The sequence below is a fragment of the Mastigoproctus giganteus genome, chromosome 9, assembly GCF_048544385.1.
Source record: "Mastigoproctus giganteus isolate SK-2022 chromosome 9, ASM4854438v1, whole genome shotgun sequence".
Taxonomy (NCBI): Eukaryota; Metazoa; Arthropoda; class Arachnida; order Uropygi; family Thelyphonidae; genus Mastigoproctus; species Mastigoproctus giganteus.
The window spans coordinates 186,429,155-186,450,980 of NC_143583.1; the positions used below are offsets into that span (position 1 = coordinate 186,429,155).

The 21,826-nt window shown below is 39.1% G+C and overlaps 1 protein-coding gene across 1 annotated transcript in view; it reads left to right on the forward strand.

Moving 5' to 3' along the window:
- LOC150080948 (enoyl-CoA delta isomerase 2-like) overlaps positions 1 to 21,826 on the forward strand; it is a 126,007-nt gene that overhangs the window by 33,584 nt on the left and 70,597 nt on the right. The window contains exon 4 of the mRNA XM_090382008.1: positions 16,864 to 17,049. Coding sequence (XP_090238134.1) covers positions 16,864 to 17,049 — 186 coding nt within the window. The remainder of the gene's footprint in view (positions 1 to 16,863; positions 17,050 to 21,826) is intronic.

The window sequence follows — 21,826 nt, forward strand, 5'->3', positions numbered from 1 at the left end:
GTCTAATAAATTTTTGAACCTTCCAGAATTTGCACCTAAATGTGCTGTAATTGTGGTAGGAACAACAACTGATATTCATTTTTATTTTATTTTATTTTTTTTTTCCTCTCTCTCTGCTGGAAGTTATTACCACCCACATAAAACATTTTTGTAGGCTGGCTGCCAGACAGTCCACTGGGCCAACCTTTTAGTAGCCCTCTAGGAGGCATCCTGATCAGCTAACTTGCCTCTGCTCTGCAGGTTATTGACTGCAAGATATCCAGTTAGTAGTATGTAGGAGGAATTGTTGAGGCCATGTTATGTCAAGCAGAGAAGATATGAATTATACAGTGGATTCTGGTTATTTGGGCCACTGGTTAATTGGGGCAGTCGTTTATTTGGGGCAAATCTTAAAAAACAGAATCCAATCGAGAAAATAGCCAGGGTTTACTTCGCTTAATTGGGACAACATGCCATTTAATCGGGGCAGGAGACCGCAGCACTGGAGATTACCCTACGATTGTCTCCGACCGTATCTCGTGGTTCGATCGGATTTCTGGAGGTCACAACCATAAAACAATTAGCAGTCACTGGGCTTTTCTGCTAGTGCAATCTATCATAAACGGATAGTAAACTTGATCTTATTGAATTTGCGATAATACTGACAGCTGGAATTCCGTGGGTTATTATGGTGAAATGCGTTTACACTTCCATGAATTCTTCCATCTTATAAAAAAATTAATTTTCAGAATCTTCTCTTCATTCCTATTTTTAAAGCTTTTTAACTTGTTACTCTGTTCTCGCTTGTGCGTATCGTGTTACTTGCAATTTGTGTGTGTGCAGTGTTCTTTGTTATTGATTGCTTATCTTTTTACTGTTTTAAATTTTAACCTCCACCCACAAATGTCAGTGAACAGAAATTTCAACTAGTTAGTATGTACATATTACAGTACGTATTAATTATTCTGATTATTACGTATATTCTTCCGATTTTCACATATCATTTAATTTTTAAATTGGTAAGGCAATAAAGGGTAAATTTGTGCTTAATATATCTTTACTTTTATAGCCTGTGGATAATATTCCTCCTATTTTCGCTAATTAGAATTGCTATTTAATAAAATTAAAATTCAATTCACAAACGTGATCACAATGACCGGTGCTTACTATTTGGAACACATCGTATAGTGAGCAGTACTTTACTATGATGACTCCATCGTAACGTGATTTGATTGTACAGTGAACCAATTGTAGGGGGGGATACATTGTATTTTTAACTATTTACGTGAAACTTTGGATGATTGGGGCAGCCGCTTAATCGGGCCGAAATGCACTAGTCCCGATGTGTCCCAAATAACCAGAATCGACTGTACTTTTAAATCACATCACCTGAGACTTCTCAATCCATGAAACAATTCTTAGATGATGATGGATCTGATGTGACTACAGTCATTCTTTTTAAAACAAATTCATTGTTTTGATAATATGCAATGCTATTAACACTTTGATTTTAGTAGTATTATTAGTATTGGCAACATGATGCAAGGAAGCAAAGCTTATATAGCACCAGTCAAAAAAATTAAAAGAATTCCATTTGCCCATTCTGTCCTGTTTTCTAGGATTACTGCTAACAAAATGCAGTACCTTATTTAGAGGTTGAGTGAGGTTTAACTGTTAAACCTCACCTGCTATTGTTATTCAAATGTCAATTTTAAATTAATTCAAAATTGCCTGCCTCCACAATGCACGGTGGAACTTTATTCCAGTAATTGGTTGCTCATTGGGTGAATGAAATTTCTATATATATATTCTGTAACCATCCTTTTTAAATTTAAATTTATGCTCCCTTGTATATATCATTCTGAGAAAGAGTAAAGATGCAATCAGCATTTAGTTTACTTAACCCTTTAAAGTGTTATACTCTTCAAGTAAGTAAATGTAAATTCATAGTTTTGCAGATTGCAATCTACAGAACTTAAGTCATTCTTGATAGGGGTATCCTTTTGTGCTCTCAACTAGTGTTGCTCTTCTCTGTACCCTTTCAAAAAATATTTCAAAAATAATTTATGAACATCATATTTTAACTATTCATTTTATTGTTTGTTATAGCTGGACTGTATGGGAAAGACAGCAAAAATAATGATGGGCTTGCAAAAGGTTAATATTTTAAAGTCTTGTGCAGCCAGGCTTTAAGGACTAAGTTCAACATTAGAGGCTCATAAACAGACTCTTGTGGATGACCTTGGACCACTGTATGGGTTAGCAAGCCTTACATAGATTTTCTCAATCATGCAACATGATCTGTCTCTGAAATAATCTTTAATCACACTTTGGATGGAAGAAGCGAACTTAGCAATCTAGGCATCATTAAGACACTGTTCCAGTTAATATCAAAAGCCCCCTATGAAACTGCGCAAAAGCCAATGACATACTTGGTTGGAGATTCTCTAACACAATGAAAAATAAATTAAGGGGCACTTTTGATTCGCTGCCCAGATGTAAAACTATACTGTGTATTTGGTACTGGCAGACTCTGCTCAGTATAAATATAATCTGTTTTGTCACAGTATCTTTTTATAAACTTTGCAAAGAGACCTGGCAAAGGTCAAGATTGATTTCAAGAGTATTTTCAACAGTGCATCTTTCCAATTCAATGGAAAATGGAAAACGCATGCATTAAATTGCAAAACCTTTTAATCACTTTATTTTCAGTTCAGTCCATGCCAGGACACTTGTTCCTGATATGCCAAACGGCATCACTTAGTTTGTCCAGTGTTCTACTTGATTGACATAGCAGGAACAATACGACTCCTATGTGCCCATACTAATAGAATTGTATTGATTGTACTCTTCTAAGTTATACTCTCAGCCACTCCTTTTTCAATTGAGTATATTATATCTCCAGCAGACTATTTTCCCAGTGCAAAGCTTATAGACAATGTCCCATGGATCTTGATTTCCAACTTCTTTTGCCAGTGTCCTTCAGGTTTCATGCTTCTGTTTAGCAATTAAGTATAATGGCATAGCAGCAACAGATATTCTAGTTTGAGCTCCAGTTTCCTGTGCATTCCCCATCTCTTGGATTGCTGAAATTGCTTCCTTGTTTTGTGGACTGAACATTGCAGCTGACTCAGTTCAGTAGGCCACCATTTCACTGGAAGATGTCAACACTCTTATAGCTTCATTGATGCCTGTGTTGTCTGATGTGTTAGAGAGTACTCTGAATGAATTCAGCTGCCTCTTCTCCAGATATGTCACTAACTCTTCTGAAACAATATCAGATTTCTCACAGATGATATCATCAAAGCATCCCCAGTTAGCAAATTGAATTGCAAATCGTCTGTAAGTGTAGCAATGTTTCTTCCCCCCCCCCGACACACACACACACACACACACACACACACACACACACACACACACACACACACACACACAGTGCAATAAGATCTTGATTCGTGGAACCACCACATTTGTCAATTCAGCCCCCCCCCGACAGCCAAAGTATCTTTACTGCTCTGGTTGATATGCTTTATTGCTCTAGACCGAGGTATCATTTCAATTAAAAAAAAAAAAAAAAAAAAATTGAATTGGTGCAACATCACCAAACCTGAATTCTACACTACTTCCAGTTGTTTGTTTGTTATTTGGTTTTTAGGAGCATTAGCAACTAAGGCCATAGGGATATGCAGTGGTCATTCACTGACCTTTCCGCATCCTCCATATTTGGTGGTGATGGGCTCGAACCCTGGTCTAATCAAGAAGCGTGTGCTATGCACTGCTGCTCCTGCTCACTTGTCTACGGAGGCGCCACTTCCAGTAATGCTATGGAAATAGGCTAGTACAATAGTAATAATGCTACACTATTCCTAGGCACTACAGCAGTGTATATTACTTAATTTATTAAACAGTACCATATTAATTATATGCTCACTGAACTTGAATAAAATAAAAATTTGAGAATGACACATCTTCTAGTTCTGCTTACAAACTTTTTGAGTTGATATTATCACATTCATGATGGAAATGGCAGACTTTCATGTTTAACTTTTGAAATATTTATATAAATTCAAAAATAGGACAATCAGCATAATTATGCTACTTAAAACTGTTTCTTTACAGCCTGTGTTAAGCACAAAACTTCAAGATAACAAAAATTGTGTCCTGAATTTATGAGCAAGCTAATGAACATCTGCCACAGAATTTTATCTCAAACTGCTCCTTTTACCTTAGTCCTGTGTTTTGCACGTTATGCCCATAGCAGCACATGTGCTACGAGGCATTATATGTATATATAAAAAAAAACCCAGAAACTTTTTTTTTTTTTTGTGTGTAGAACGAGTCTCTTCACCCAGTGGTTTCTTACAGGTACTTGTAAGTATCCCTTTCAATTAAAATTTTTGTCCCAATTTTTGTATTATACGAGGACTGTTCAATAAAGAATGAACATAATTTTTCACGAACAACCATACTGCTTGCTATTTCTAGATGAGTTGTGAAATTTAAGACCAAACCAAGCTTCATCACGTAGTAAACTGTGCAGTTGACTTGTGCATCAAGGTGGGACCTTGGCGGTTTGTCAGGTTTATGCCTGTTTAGTTTCGCCTACATAACAATTTATGACACGCAAGTAACAGTATGCTGCTCTCAAATTTTGTTTCTGCCTCAAGAAAACATCAGCTAAAGCATAAGAAATGTTAATAGAGGCTTATGGTGTGTTTCCATATAGCATAGCTTGCAGGTGGTTTAGAATGTTTAAAGATGGCCATGATTCAATCACAAAAATTGGCAGGCCTTGGCCCTTAAGGTTGTCACAGACATTCTCTCAGATATGCCAGACAAGCTGTACTTCCTACCTGGGAGTCTAAAACACTGATGGAACTGATATTCGGGTGACACTCAAGTCAAGTGGACCCGATTTCGGCGAAGTCCGGACGGTCTGTGACAGCCAAATCCTCTGCTTGCACCTTCACTGGGACTGTTAGTAATCTTGGGCATAACCCACAAGCACACTGCACGTGCTTGTGGGTTATGCCCAAGGTGTGAACCAACATAAGCACGGGTCGAGGAATGCCACCACATGGAGGAATGCCGCCCCTCTGTGTTACCAGGCAATACTAGGTGGTAGATAACTAATCAACTGGTGCAATACCACCACTTTGCTTATTGGAGGCTTGAAGTGGTGGAACACATGTTTAGTCTCCAGAGCTAAGTTCCAGTCAATCCTTCCCATATCTTCCATCATGCTGTATGACTGATGACTTTTGAGGTTATGATGGACATCATGGTGAAATCCAGTCTTTATTACATTTCGAGGGTACAGTTCTAAAACGGTGTTAGTACACTGGACTAAACCGGCCACTAGTTAGTAAACTGGACTGAACCTATTGGTAACTCTTTAGGAGGATTCTGGATCAGCTAGTGTATAATCTTGCTACACTACTCTGCCAGATAGTGACTGGAGAGAGTCTGAGTAGTGTGTATGTGGGGGGGTGTTGTCGAGGCCACGTTTTTTTAGGATCTGGGTATATTCTTACCACGTGTACACCATATCTAAAAATTTCGTTGCTTCATACAGCATGTTCCCCCAACTTTTTCTTACTATTGAATACACCATGAATTGTCAAACTAATAGAGTAAGCTTATCTGGGAAAAGATCTAAACTTCCCAAACACTTCCTAGTTCATTTCACAAATATACATGGTCTCAGTTCTAATCTCAACGATGTCCATTTACACTTGCAGTCTGTCAAACCCCATGTACTTTTTCTGACCGAATCTCAGTTATCGGTTGATTCAACTACTGCTCATCTCAATTGCCAAAATTATTCGCTGTTTGATTCCTTTCGCCTCAAAGGTGGTACTTGTACATATGTCTGTTCCGATATTCCCTGTCAGAGACTTGGTAATTTGGAATCTCCTCTTTGTGATCTTCTCTGGCTTAAAATCTACCTCACTGTGTTGAATTCATCTGTTGTCTCTACCATTCTCCCAACTACACTAATCATTTGGAGCTCTTTGACTTCCTCTCTTTGCAGCCTGAGATTCTCCAGTCCAACTTTCCTAACAGTGAGATAATTTTCCTTGGTGATTTTAATGTTCACAACTCCAGCTGGCTTCCATTTTCTTGTCACATCGACTCAGCTGGTCGAGATGCTGAGGCTTTTGCAATTACTAATGACTTTGCACAGATTGTTCCATTACCTACCAGAATACCGGACAATCCTAACCATACAGCCAACGCGCTTGATCTTTTTCTCACAAGCAACCCTTCTAAGTACATGGTCAAAGTGAGTGGTCCTTTAGGCACCTCAGATCACAACTTGGTGATTCTCTTCTCCAGTGGAGCCTTTATCTCATGGCTATTCCCCACCTCATGTTTGGCATTACAAGAATCCAAAATGGGATGACCCGCAAGATTTCTTTTCTTCTTTTCCTTGGTCGGATTACTGTTTCAAAACTCCTGATGTCAACGTTTGCTCAGCTCGTGTCAGTGAAATTATTCTTGTAGCAATGGAATCCTTTATCCCACACTCCACTTTAAAATCTCATCCTTTATCCAAACCTTGGTTTTCCAATAAATGTGCTAAGGCTGTTCAAGAGAAGAACGTTGCATATCGTAATTGGCTTGTTTCCAATTCTTCAGTTTCATTTTCTGCCTACACCAAAGCTCGCAACAATTGTAAAGCAGTAGCCCCTGGCTTTATGGCCGTGAAGGGTAATAAAAGATTATCTCTCTCTCTCTCTCTCTCTCTCTCTCTAATGGTAGCCGAGCATTCTTGTCTCTTGCCAAAGCTATTGGCCGCAACTTTTGCCCATCTCTGCCAAAACCAGATGGTTCTGTTGTCACTTCAGCCAAGGATAAAGGTGAGAGGTAGCATCCCATTTTTCTTCCAACTCCTGTATCAATGATCTTGGTAAAATATCTCCCACCATTCCCAACACGCTCCATTTAATGCCTCCTGTGGTCTTTCGTCAAAAGGATGTCAGAAGGATTTTGATATATCTTGATGCAAAGAAAGCTACAGGTCCCGATGGTATTTCTCCACTTGTTCTCAAAACCTGTGCTCCTGAACTTACTCCTGTTCTTTGCCGCCTGTTTTCACTTTCTTATTCCAATGGTGTTTTTCCTTCTACTTGGAAATTTGCTCATATCCAGCCAGTTCCTAAAAAGGGTGACAAATCCCTCCCATCCAATTATCGTTCCATTGCAGTTACTTCTACTCTTTCTAAAGTAATGGAGAAATGAATTAACCGCCAACTCTTAAACTACCTAGAAACTTTCCATCTGATCAACGATCGCCAGTATGGATTCAGTCAGTGTCAATCCACTGGTGATATTCTGGCTTATGTTACCAATTTATGGACTAATTCAATGGAAAAGTTCGGTCAAACACAAGCAGTTTCTCTTGACATCTCAAAGGCTTTGATCGTGTTTGGCATAAAGGTCTTCTAAACAAGCTTCCATCTTACTTTGCCAACTGTTTTTTGTAATTGGTTATCCAGTTTTCTCTCTGATTGCTCACTGAGGGTGATAAATAAATCTTTATTTGTCCTACCAAATTTAAAATATATGAGTACATTGGTAAGCGACAAATTCCCTTCACGGCAGACAATGCCAGGGGATTACCATAAAATGTGAATAAAAGAATGTCTAAAATATACAAGAAAGGGCAACAAATATACAATAAATATACATGAAAAGATGACATATAAATTGCATTACCCTTCACTACATTTCTGTCTAGAGTCCTGGCAATTGTAATACAAAAGTTCATCTTAACATCACATCCACTGATCAACTTGTGCGAGATATACATTATTCAATTGCGTACACAGTTCTTGACAGAAATTCACACAACTACTAGGCAACAGTAGCCTCAGCGAGCCACACTGCGGTTTGTTTCCTATAATTCGGGTCTTCTATGAGCTTTAGTAGGTCAATTCCGATATGTGTTAGGCACTGAATTGATTCTAACGCACTGGCGGGTATAAACCTGTCGGCCATCTTCAGTCTGTTGGTCTTCATTCTCAAGGATTTTGTACCTCTTAATGCAGATGGCGGGATGTGCCACTCACAAAGCTGCCAGAAGCATGGTGATGATATCGTGCCAGTCATCATTTTGATTGTGGTTATTAATCGTTTCCAGGCAATGATGTCTGGTAAACGCTGCAGTTTAAGCTGTTCAGAGAGCTTCGTGGTCCTTAACTGTTGTGGGAGGTGGTGCTTATGGTTTGCCCACTTCAGCAGCCAGAATTCACTTGCATATATTCTCCTAATGTGGGTAGGGGTGGCTGACGCCCACAATTCAGCGCCATACAAAATGGCTGAATACACTGTGGTTCTTAAATATCGTGCGGTTGTTGCAGTCTGTTTCACGTGCAAGAGGTGCTGTTTTGTTGCCCAACGTAAGTAGTTCATTTTCTTTACAGTCAGGTCAATATGAGAGTTGAACGTGAGTTTCGTATCAAATGTTACTCCGAGATCTCTATGCGTCTCAACAACTGGGATAGGTTTGCCATGAAGTTTCGGGTGTACGAGCGTAGGCGATTTTTTGAGCGAGTACACCATGATTACGGTCTTCTGCGGATTTAGGACCAAGCCAAATTTGTCCAAGTACACGAATAAGTTCAGAGGCTTATAATTAATCTGCTCACATAATGCCCTATTGTTCATGGACGGTTGGATAGGTGTTAGGATCTTAATATCATCTGCATAAGTGCATACATCATCCCTACCGTTGCAGAACGGGATCATCATGGCGGTAAAGAGGAGTCCTGATAAAACTCCACCCTGTGGAACTCCTGCATGGAGTTGGCGTTGGAGGATCTGATTATCTGTGCGGTAATAAATGGACCGACAAGTAAGTAGGGCCTGTAGGAACTTCAGCAAATTTCCTTTTATTTGGAAGGCGTGTTGGAGCAGATGAAGTAAGGCATGTACATCCAGACTATCGAATGCTGCTTTTATATCGGCATAAATTATTGCAATTTCCTTTCTGGCTTGGAAAGCATTTAGTATCGTGGCCTGAACTGTGAGGAGGTTAGTTATTGTTGATCTTGCAGTCATTGAATAATGAATTTGTTGAGGCTGCCCAGCTAGTATCTGATTCGACAACTTTGGCAACAGAGCTTTCTCCAGTACTTTTAACAGGGTAGATGCAGTAGATATTGGCCTATAGTGCTCCACAAGGTTAGGCTTTGTAATTTTTGGCATTGGAATTACAGCGTACTTATTCCAGCTCTCAGGGAAAACTCGGCAAGCAAGGATAGAGCTATAAATTGCTTGGAGTGGTTCAATTAGGTAAGGACTAAGACACTTTACCATGAAGTGGGGGACTCCATCAACTCCAGCTGTGTTAGTTAGCCTGAGGGAGTTAATACTCTGTATTAGTGCTTCTTTAGTGATAGGAATAGACTCCATCTCATTGTCAACTAATTGATCCCACTCAAACTCCCTGACTTGAGACTCAGGATATATGCTGGAGAATCTGCTGATGTGGTCCATCCACGCTTCTTTGTCCAGCCTCTGATTTGTGTCACTTTTATGTGTGCAATGAGGTAGCTTTCCCCTGTCAAGTGTGTCTTTTATGTAGCGGTTGATTGCTTTAGATTTTTCCCTATTAAATATTGCTCTGGCCCTCGAGTAGTTACTTCTATCTTGTGTGTCATTAGACAGTTTCCATTTTCTGTGCAGAGTTTGCTTTAGTTTAAACAATGTAGATAGGCTAGAGTTCCACCAGGTTTTAGATTTTGATGACATCCTTACTACTTTGGAAGCCGCAAATTCTGTAATAGAGTTGATCCAACTTGTTAAGAGAGTTGTTGCAAATAAGGCATCACATTTAAGTAGACATTCCCACGGGATACAGCTGGCAGCAAATAAGCATTTATTTGGGTCCAGAAAGGCTGGCGAAGTGACAAGCTGGCTCTTAATTTTTTCTTTGACATTGAAGTCCACATACGGTAGCATTATGAGCATTGCAATTGGGCTATGATCGGATGGAAAGAACATTTCGGGGGGGTACATCAATTATACATTTACCAGAAGACAGAATTAGGTCAAGTCTATTTTCACCTCTTGTAGGTTGGTCATTGATAAGAGAGATGGAACATGGCTGTAGTTTATTTAACATGGTGTCCAGTAGGTTGTTGAGCTGTGGTGTAAGGTTGAAATCTCCACATACTATATGGGTGGCTGACACATGTAATTTGTTGAGAAGCCAGTCTACTACATTATTTATCATTTCTAGACTAGGGACAGGTGGAATGTAAATGACTGCTATATCCAAGAGTGCTGAGTGGACTTTTAGAGTGACGAGTAATGCCTCATAAAACTCTGAATCTGAGTAGGCGACCGAGATTATTTGAAGTGCTATGTCACGTACAAACAGGGCTACTCCTCCACCCCTCGCTACAGATCTGGATTTGAAGTAGGCATTGTATCCAGCAGCGTCAGCAGCGACCAGAGACTCTTGATGTGGCTGGAGCCAGGTCTCTGTAAGACAGATAACATCAGCAGACCGTGACAAGAGCATTTGTTCCAATGTGTCCAACTTGTTTCGTATGCTCCTAACATTCTGATAAAAAATCTTCCCCATGGATAATGGTTTTATCTGTGTCCTAGTAGGTCTTCTACGGGGTATAGTCTTACTTTGTATCGGGTAGTGACTATTGTAAAAATTCGATTGACATCTGAATGGCGATCCGGTAGCGGTTCAGTATCCTGTGTAACTGACGGGGTACATATATTCTGCGATGGACTGGTTTCCTTCCTTTGGCGTCATACTTGTGAGTTTGTGGTTGGCTTACTGGGATATACATAGCGAGGTAGTTTTAATCTCGGCTGGCCGTTGTGATAAAAAGGTCTGATGAGAGCTCCCACTGGCCAGAAGGAAGTGGCGGCAACATTATTAATATCTTTTTCATCACACTCAATTTTGAAGGACGCTTATGTGGCTGCCCTCTTCAGTAGGGTGACTCTTACAGTTATGTTCATGAGTCGTAGGCATTCAGACACAATTTGGTCTGGAGTAGTCTGAGGGTCGACTCGGGAAACAAAGATTGCTTTAGATTGTTGGATGGGTCTTGTGATCATGGGTTTTATTCGAGAGGAGAATGATGCACCTGACAATCTACCGTAATTGTTATTGGTAGGGTATTGTGTACCAGCTGCCAGGATGGAGTTGTTTGGGCTGTACCCGCTACGACTAGATGTGTAGGAGGGGACGGGAGGTCTTTGAACAACTTTTCTTTTGAAGAAAATTTCATTTCTGTTCCCATATGATTTGTTATTCAGTCTATTCGGCATAAGGCTACTGAGACAGTGTGTAGCATTCTGGATTGGCGGGCAATCCGGCAGACTGGTGCATGAAGTATTAGCTTCTTGATACGGCCACTCAGTAACTTCTTCATTAAGGCAATTTGCGACTGGATTATTTGTTGTGGATCTGTCGATGCATTTTCCCACATGAGTTAGGTGGTCTCTCTGAAACTCGGTTGGTTTGTGTAGAGATATCTGGCCTTAGGACCTACCGCATTAGGGTTATTTAATGTGGGAAAAATGATATTATTCACACAGCAGTCACTCGATGCAGGTGTGAGACTTAACTTCTCCGTTCTATGACATGAATTGCTTGTGCTCAGTTTATCCTCATGAGGTACTGAGAGATTAGAATGCTGCCAATTCTGAGTTTCAATTTCTAGCGAAGGATTTATACCGTTGATAACACTAGCTTCTGGAACTGATTGAACACAACTCGTCATGTGTTGACGGTTTTGGGTGCCTCTAGCTTCTGGAACTGATTGAACACAACTCGTCATGTGTTGACGGTTTTGGGTGCCTCTAGTATCATGACCATTAAGTGACCTCACCCTTGGTTGATATGACGTGTGTGAATTGACCCTGGGGGTATTTGCCATCGTACCCTGATTGTCGTGATCTTCAGAGAGTTTTAATAATTTGGCTTTGACTAGAGACATTAGTTGAGTGTCTAGAGTGTTGATTATTAGATGCCTTATTTCGTTCGCTATGAGTTCCAGTTTTTGGTCGTCTAGGCGAAGGAATGTAGTATTATCTGGTTGTTGGTACTCCGCTTTTTCTTTTGTTCCTAGGCAAGGTTCCGCAGCCGAGTTTGATACTTCACTTGGGGCGTCTAGACTCACGCTGTGATTTATTTGGTTATATTCATTTAAATTTACACTTACAATAGTATTTCCACTGTTAGCAGTATCAGTCAGGGTTTCATTATGCCGCCGTCTGCATTGATTTCTGTAGAGTTGCGCTCGAAACGTACCTGGCTTAATGGAGGCGGTAACATTGCCTTTGACATCAGCATCGTAATACCCATTCACGGGAGGCTCTATCCCGATATCAAAATCCATTCCAGACATTAGTGTAGACACGGCAGGTTGGCTGTGTTCGCCGGCTATTTTGTCATTCTCATTATGTCCAGGTGTTTTCTCCGGCATCAGCTCGTCTGTTTTACGAGCTAATAGTACGTCGCCATACATAGAATCTTCGACGCTGGGTGGCACCTCACATGCAGATTCAATTTCATTGACAGCTACAGCGTTCGGTGAGCTGTATAAGACTGCAGGACTTACAAGACTGTTGCCAGCGTTGGTTACCGAAAGAGGCTTCGCTTTATCTATGTTAGTGGAGTTATTAGGTTGCGGTTCCTTTCCTTTCGCTTTCGTCCTATTTGGTGGTACCTTCTTATGTACAGGTGTTTTGCACGCTTGGCACAGGTACGATTTTCTCTTAGAAGCTGACAATTTTGAGAGATTATTTACGCAGCAAGCCCCTAGGCTAAGTGCGCAGCTGACACACTGCACAGTGAGAGACGCAGGCTTTTGACACTGGCTACATGTGGTTTTTCCGGCGCACATGACGTTCTTCTGGGTAGGGCTTAGCATATTTGAACTCCGACAAATTTTACTGTAGTGAACTTTCAGTATTCTGCTTTCAACTGACTTTTCAGTTAAGCTCAGAAGAGGAGTTACTTTCAAGACGATTTGCTACGGTGACTTTCAGCAGATTTAATTACAGACTTCAGGCCGCTGGCGCTAGGGAGGAGGCCATTAGGGAATTTAAAGCACTTAATGATCGAGGGAATTAATCAGGCCTATTGTGTGGCAACCTTGACCTGGTGAGGTTTCTACTTACACAATTGGGCCAACTTCGCAATACCGTAGTTATGATTGCAATATATGAGACGAAAAAATGACAATAAAAATTTACCTGTCATGGAGAGTTCTACGACAGCTCCATCAATGGGCGGCAAATACTAAACGGAGTCTTGTGGTATTGGATTCATCATGGTACACAGTTATTAACACTATATTTTTAGCACTAAACGCGGAGCATGAAAATGCGTGGCCGCACGGTCGACGGCTCGTCCCATGGTAGATCGCGCTCCGTCTTCTTATTTCTCCACTAATGCCGGTGTCCCCCAAGGTTCAGTTCTTTCCCCCACTCTTTTCCTCTTTTATATTAATGACCTTCTTCCATTGACTGGAAATCCTATCCATAGTGTTGCAGATGATAGCACATTGCATTCCACTTTCCATTTTGAGAAACCTTGCCCAGCTCAATCACTTCAACTTCTCGAAAATCTGCTACCAATTCCTTAAATGCCTCTCTCCAGGTAATTCTCCAGTGGGACAAAGACAACTTAGTTGATTTCAATACTTCTGAAACTCAGTCTTGTTTTATATCTTGCAAAAAGGATTCTTCTGCTCCTATGCTTATCTTTGGTGACACTCTGATTTCTAGGCAAAATGATATATCTCTTTTGGGGATTATCCTGACTTCTGATCTCTCTTGGCACAAGCACATTACAAATATTGCTTCCTCTGCATCTAAAAAACTTTGTTTTCTCTTTCGCTCTCGGCGTTACTTTTCTTCTGAACAGCTGTTCACTCTGCAAATCCACCCTACCATGGAATATTGTTCCCACATCTGGGGTGGTGCCCCCAAAACCTCTCTCAGGCTTCTTGATTCCATTCAGAAGAGGGCAGTTAGGTTAATTAATGATTTATCTCTAACAGTCTCTCTCCACTCACTGTCTCATAGACATTCTGTTTCTGCTGTATACCTCTTCTACAGATAATTCCGTGGGCACTGTTCTTCTGAATTGGCTTCTATAATTCCCACTCTCTCTCTTTCAAAACAGTCCGAACACGTACCACCACCAGCCAACATCCATTTACTGTCCAACTTCAAACTCACAGAATCAACTTTTCATCTTCCTCGTTTATTCATTCAACTGCTGTTTTCTGGAACAACTTTCATTCATACGTATTTCCTGAAAATTGCAGTCTACAGAAGATCAAGTCCAATGTCAACAAATATCTTCTTTCTTCTCAACCTCCAACCCAAGCACGGTACTAAGTACTATAGGTTCTAATACCTCTCGTGTTTGGGGTTTACATAAAAAAAAAAAAAAAAAAAAAAAATGAAATTCCATTTGTAGATGAAGAAGATGGAAATAAAGTAAACAACTTACCATTATCCGAATGGTTGCTACGTAGCAACGTTATAGGTTTTAATACAGATAACATCGATGAATTTGTACGAGTCGATGGCAACTTATTAACTAGTGGTCTTCCTACAGAGTGACATTGTAGTTGCTGTGCTCAACAAAGGCCATAACGATGATGGTAAAGACGATAATTGTGATGGTGATATGATGACAATTGAAAGTGAATCAAAATCAGTGCCGACAATCTCACACGTTAGTCAAATTTTTTGAAGGAACTGAGGCAAGTAATGAGACTTAATGCGTTGAGTGTTTTAAGGGGGAACTTAAGAAATATCAAAGTAAAAAATCTTTAAAACAAACATCAATTTTAAGATTCATAAATAAAGACTAATTAAAATCATGTTTATTATTAAATAGTATTGTTTTTAATTACAGACAAATCAATTGTGTTCAATATAAAATGTATTGAAGTTTATACAAGCATATTAATACAAATAATATATAGGTATATACTTATATTTTTTTCTCTAATATTTCTTTTGTTTTTTGAATCTATCTTTTTATCAAGTTATTGAAAATTTAAAAAAAAATAGGAGGTAGATTTAATTCATCACTGTTATTGAAGGGTTCATTGTTTTATTGGCCCCAGGGGTTTTCCCATCTCCGTTATCACTGATATAGCGAGTAATGGTTATAACAAGGAAATTTTGTCGGTCCCTCGATACTCGTTATAACCAAGTTCGACTGTATTTAACTGTTTCTAAAACCTGGATAAACAAATACTTTTCTGCAACCACAGTTGTCAACATCTTCCCATCCTTGCAACATGACCCATGTGAGTAGTGATTCACCCTCCCTTCAGATTTATTTAGGTGGGCTTATATAACATCTTTGAATACATGCTAGAGGCAATGCAGGGCACACCATTACTCAGCCATCTGTGACAATCACTGAAACATGAAAGCAAAAATAACTTATATAATTTTTTTCACTCTGGCTTGGCTAAATAACATGTTTGACAAAGGTGCTAAAATTGAAATTTGTTCAGTTTTATTGTCTTTGGTGAGTACAAATCTTTAGAGGTTTCATTTAACATTTTCTTTCAAAACTCTGGTTAAAGGCAGGCTAGCCAAGATCTTTTTTGTAAAGAAATTGAATAAGTCAAGCTTGAATTTTTAGCAAACAAGCCAATTACTATCAGATTTATATTCATTTTTGTAAATGAATATGAATCAATTCACAGTTATAAATTTTCACAGGTATAAATGATTCCAGAACTGGAGGCTGTAAATTCAAATGACAGGAAAAGAGATTCAGGCAGAATTATAGAAAGTTTTCTTTTAGCCAGTGAGAAATTAATTACTAGATTAAGTTACCTCTGTAGGTAGTTAAGACTAACAACTTCAAAGGTCAGCTGGATAGTTACCTACATGAAGGGGGAGGACATACAGGTTATTTTCTTTATTTTGTATACACTTATTTTTTATTTTCAGCATTATTTTAATTATTTTTATTTAGTTATTTTAGTTATTATTTGTATTTTATTTTCTGGATAGTGTAGCAAAAGTGTGTGGCTTCCTTACAATATATGGTTAATACTAAATTCAAATACCGCTGTTGCTCTGAAGCAGCCTTTATCTTAAGATATACCTATATTACTTCTATGTCAACTGCCCTTACAGCTGACATTCTACTTGCCTGTGTGTTTTTATGGAAGAGTAAGGAACTTTTTTTATTAACCTTTTTTTGATCTTCTTTATTATTGATTTTGTTTTTATTAACCTTGTTTACACTTGTTTTATGTGTGCTGATTGTGACTTTGACATAAATGAAACCTAGGGATTTGTTATTTCCTTGCATCTGTTTACTGAAACATCTTGATTCTGGAAATCACTAGAAATGGATTCATATTCTTTAAAATAAGTGAGAGCATACATGTGCTTGATATTTTCCTACGTTGTATTAGTATTTAAGGAAGTAATGACCCTTGTGAACAACTTGTAGATGTGCGATAACAAGCTAATTGGTCTATAATTTCCAATTTTTGATTTATCTCCTTTCTTATGCAGCAAAACTATGATTGCATTATTCCACTGCTTAGGCGTCACACCTTTTTGAATGCACTTTGTGAAGAGCCTTGCCAGTTTTTGTGTTATGTCTCTTCCTCCCAATTTTAACAACTCTGCAGAACACTAGGTATGACCCTTTAAATGAAGCAAAACACTTAACCAATATTATATTTTAGAAGACTGGAAGTTTTTTATATAATGATATTTTACTTGTAATGGACAAAGGGGAGGAAGGGATTAATTTGATCTGGGCCAAAAGGTATTTTACTGTTTTTGTTTAATTTTCTGTTAGAGGATATACTGATTTGATAAATTGCTAATGTTTTATCATAGGATGAAGCAAGAACTCAGTATGTTAATTTAGTAAATAAGCTGTTAGCAGATGAGCAGTCTTCATCTAATGTAACTGCATCAGCTAGTCAACCAGTTCATTATGAAGGATTAATAGTCACAGTTAAGGAAGGATTAATGAAAATAGTTTTGAACAGGCCTGAGAAGAAAAATTCTATCACTTTGGAGGTGAGTTGATTTTTATTGCTTTTATACTTCAGAGTTAAGGTTGTGATGTATTGTTGTGAATGTTTTATGCCCCAAAAAAGATGCACACAAAGCAAATAAAGTCATATTTTGAAATGGATTACAGTAGGATTTACAATACGAGCAGTTCAATTTAATGAACATTCAACTTGAGCACATTCGAACATGCACTTTCAGTTTCAGAATTTCAAAAAAATTCAAAAATTGTACTAATATTATTAAACTTACAAAAATGTATAAAAAAAAGTTGTGAAACTGCCATTATAGCATAGTTTAGCATGCCCGAAAAAACCATGCTGTCCATTTAGTCTGTGATATCAAGCTACATTCATGTGTGTGCAGTGCATTCAATTTGATATATAATTGTGCTCTTTATACCAACAGTGAAAACTAAATGAACGTCTGACTGCACATTTAGTCCCAGGTCTTTTTCATTTTCTACCACCTTAAGTGTAGTACCACACAGTTGGTACGTTTCTCTGGGGTTACTTCTACCCATAAGGCGCCTCCATAGCCAGTTGGGAAGGAGCAGCAGTGCGTAGCACACACTTCTTGATTAGACCGGGGTTCGAGCCCATCACCACCAAATATGGAAGATGCGGAAAGGTCAGTGAATGACCACCGCATATCCCGGAGCAATATGGCCTTAATTGCTAATGCTCCTAAAAAAAACCAAATAACAAAAAATAACTTCTACCCATATGCAGCACTTTGCATTTGTCAAGGTTCAACTTCAGTTGCCATTTCTCTGCCCATCTTCCCAAATTTTCTAGATACTGTTGCAGTAGCACACGGCCATTACTGTCATTAACAACCCTGCCAACCTTTGTATCATCTGCAAACTTCGACATTAATCCTAATATACCTTCATCAATATCATTGATAAATATACAAAACAACAGTGAACTCAACACAGAATCCTCTGGGACTCCACTAATAACATTAGTCCACGAAGAGCAGCATCCATTGATTACCACCCTCTGTCTTCTCCCACACAACCTTCCTTTTATCCATTGTAACAATTTACCCTTAATACCATTCTGCTCCAATTTGTACTGTAGTCTTCCATGCGCAACAGTGTCAAAAGCTTTCCTGAAATCCAAGTATATGATATCAAAATTATTATTTTTTGCATCCAGTTCCTTTGTAATAACCACATCATAATAACCAATCAAATTTGTCAGACAAGACTTTCCCTTAACAAACCCATGCTGTGTCTGAATTATTGCTGCAGTCTTGTCTAGATGATCCTGCAATGCATCTTTAACTAGTGATTCCATTATTTTACCCAGAACAGAAGTTAAACTAACTGGTCTGTAATTACTCGTTGTTGTTGTTGTTTTGGTTTTTAGGAGCATTAGCAACTAAGGCCATATTGCTCCGGAATATGCGGTGGTCATTCCCTGACCTTTCCGCATTCTCCATATTTGGTGGTGACGGGCTCGAACCCTGGTCTAATCAAGAAGCGTGTTCTATGCACGGCTGCTCCTTCCCACTTGGCTACGGAGGAGTCATAATTACTCATGTCGCCCTTCGATTCCCCTTTGTGAATTGGAGATACATTTGCACATCTCCAGTCCGTGTGGACTTCCCCCGAGTCCAAGGATGCTCTCATAATTATGGTTCAGGGTTTGCTTACTTCCTTTGCCGCCTCCTTTAATATAACTGGATAGATCACATCCACCCCAGGTGCCTTATATTTAACTTCAACAGTTTCTCCTCCACTTTGCTCTCAGTTATTACAAAATCATTAAGCACCCTGCTACAATTTGATAACCTTAATATCTCCTCATGTCTGAATGTAGATGCAAAATACTCATTCAGTTTGTTTGCTATCTGAGCAGGATCATCAACAGCTGAACCATCGATATCAAGTGGACCAATCAGATCCATCCCCTTCCTTTTAGAGTTTATATAAGTAAAGAAATCCTTGCTGTTTTTCTTAGCATCCTTTGCCAAAGATTTCTCGTAATCTGCCTTCGCCTGCCTAACCTCCTTTGTGACTTGATTACAGACTAGCTTATATCTGCCATAGACTTCTGCATCGCCTGATAATTTATATGCATCCCATGCATTTTTCTACTGTGTCACGAGTCTCATTAGTTCATTTGATAACCATTTAGGCCTAAACCTTGAACAATATTTCTTAATAGGTATTTAGAGTAGTAGCTGTAATTCAGCTACTACTCTAAATACCCGTGGCAACTGAATTACTATAAATAGTAATTCAGTAGCTGCCACGATTAATTCCTTGAATGCTTCCCACTTAGAATTTGCTGTTGGTAACATCATCAGTCGATCCCACTGTACAGAATTTAAAAACTGTCTGAGACCACTGTACTCACCTTTACAGAAGCAAAAACCCTTTCTTTTACCTCTGATGGTAATTATATCTTTAAGTAAATCCGACATCAGTTCACTGTGATCACTGCCACCTAGTGGTTCCTGTATGTGCAAATTCTTAATACAAGAATGATCACTGCTGATAACCAGATCAAGAGTATTACCCACTCTGGTTGCCTCTCGAACATGCTGCTGCAGAAAACGATCATCCAATAAATCCATAAAAGTCTTACTAGTGTGCGAGTGACCAATCCACAAGTTCTAGTCAATATCCGGAAAGTTAAAATCCCTCATTATAAGGCATTTTGATTTACTAGCCAACTCTATTTCTCTGTACAATTGTTCATAGTACTCATTCGAGTCATTAGGCCTACAACACACTCCCACTCTAATTTTTGCTTTTGCAGTGCTTATGTCACACCAAACTGACTCAACAGTGCGCTGGTCATCGATATCAACTGGATGCACTTCTTTAGATTTTGTTTTTCGTACTTAACAGCATAACATCTCCCTTCCTATAATGTCTGTCCTTTCTGTACACATTGTACTCAAATTCCAATTCTTCCTTCCTAATATCTGTGTGACACCACGTCTGTGATATCCCAACAATATCTGCCTTTGATATCTTGACCAACACTTCAAATTCATCAAATTTATATACTATGCTTCTAGCGTTGGTATACATGCAAAGTATACATGCACCTATTCTTATTCTCAGTTACCCTAACACATCCCATATACCCACCTGTTTCACGATGACTGCCATCAGTCCCTGAAACCCCCAGCACCCCTTGCTCTAGGCCACTGCTTATTCTAATAGAAGTAGTGCAAGAATCACCTTCACCTCTGCCTGCAGCTACTTTTAACCTTTTAGTCTGTGAATCCTCCCAAGCTAGCAGTTTTCCGACCCACCTAACACTGCCTCGATAGCATCAGCAAATATTCTTGCATCCTTTCTATTTAAGTGTATCCCATCCCTGTAGAAGCAGTCTCTCCTGTTAACAAGCACAGACCACGCTGAAAAAATTTCTACCCCTTGAGCCTTGCACATTCCCTCCAGGGCTGAATTGATTGACAAGGCTCTCATGTACTCCCTCCTATCGTGTCCTGGCAGAATTGCAGACACTTTCAAATTTAACCCTAACTCATGACTTTTGCAACATTGACCTGTACTTGTTAAGTAAATCTGCAGATCTCGTACTTTTAATGTCATTGGTGCTAACGTGTACCTTTTGTGCCCTTAAAAGATGATATATGCTTTACAATGTCATCAACTTTTGCTCCTGGCAGACATACCCCGGTCCTATTCAGTCTGTCCTTTTTACACAATATATTCCCCGTCCCCCTGACAATAGTCACCAACAATAACTAACTCCTGTGGGACCAGTGCATTCTTGCCTTGGAGATTGCTGCTGTGTTGCATCTACCTTGGAGATTGCTGCTGTGCGGGCATCTACCCTACACCTCAAGCTCTCATATACGCCCATTAGAACGCTGAGTTGACGCCTAATTTCTGGACACTCTCTGCACCTGGCACACACAAAGACATCCTCCTTGGCTAGATTATGTTCTGTTCCAGAGAGTTCGGCAAACATTTCACAAATTGCATATTTTTTTAGGCTGTGATGCGTTGCAGAATCGCCCCGCTCAGTTCTACCCCGAGTCACAGCACTCCTGCCACTTTGTGCCTGTTGCTTTGCTCTAGTCTGGGGCATGATATTTTAAATTAATAAGATCAATAAATTTAAATAATTAATTGTCAATACTACACTATCTAATAGAATCCTAAATGCAGTGATGCGTATTACGCTATATAATTTTATGTTAGAGCTATCTAGTTACCACAATTAAAAATTTGAATTCCCTACCACTCTTTACCAAAAACAATGGCTGCAAGATTCAAACAAAACAATGGTTTTATTTAAATTAAGTAGTAATCTACAAAAACTCTTTATCTAAATTAAAAATAAAAATAACCAGCGTAACTAGAACTATAAGGCTTCTTATAAAGTACAATATAAAATAACAATTAGGTAAATAAAATTGCAAACACTTATCGCTTTTTCGGGCCTGTAATTCACAGCTGTAATTTTTAAAGAGTCAGATCCCTAAGTCAAGAGTTAGGGTTAAATTTGAATGTATCTGAAATTCTGGGAAGACATGATAGGAGGGAGTACACGATGAGAGCCTTGTAAAACAATTTGACCCTGGAGAGATTGTGCAAGGCTCATGGGATAGAATTTTCTCAGTGTGGTCTGTGCGTGTTGGCAAGAGATTGCTTCTACAGGGTTGGAATACTCTTAAATAGAAAGGGTGCAAGAATATTTGCTGTGCTATTCAGGCAATGTTAGATGGGTTGGAATATTGTTAGCTTGAAGGGGATACACAGACTATTAGATTAACAATATCTGCAGGC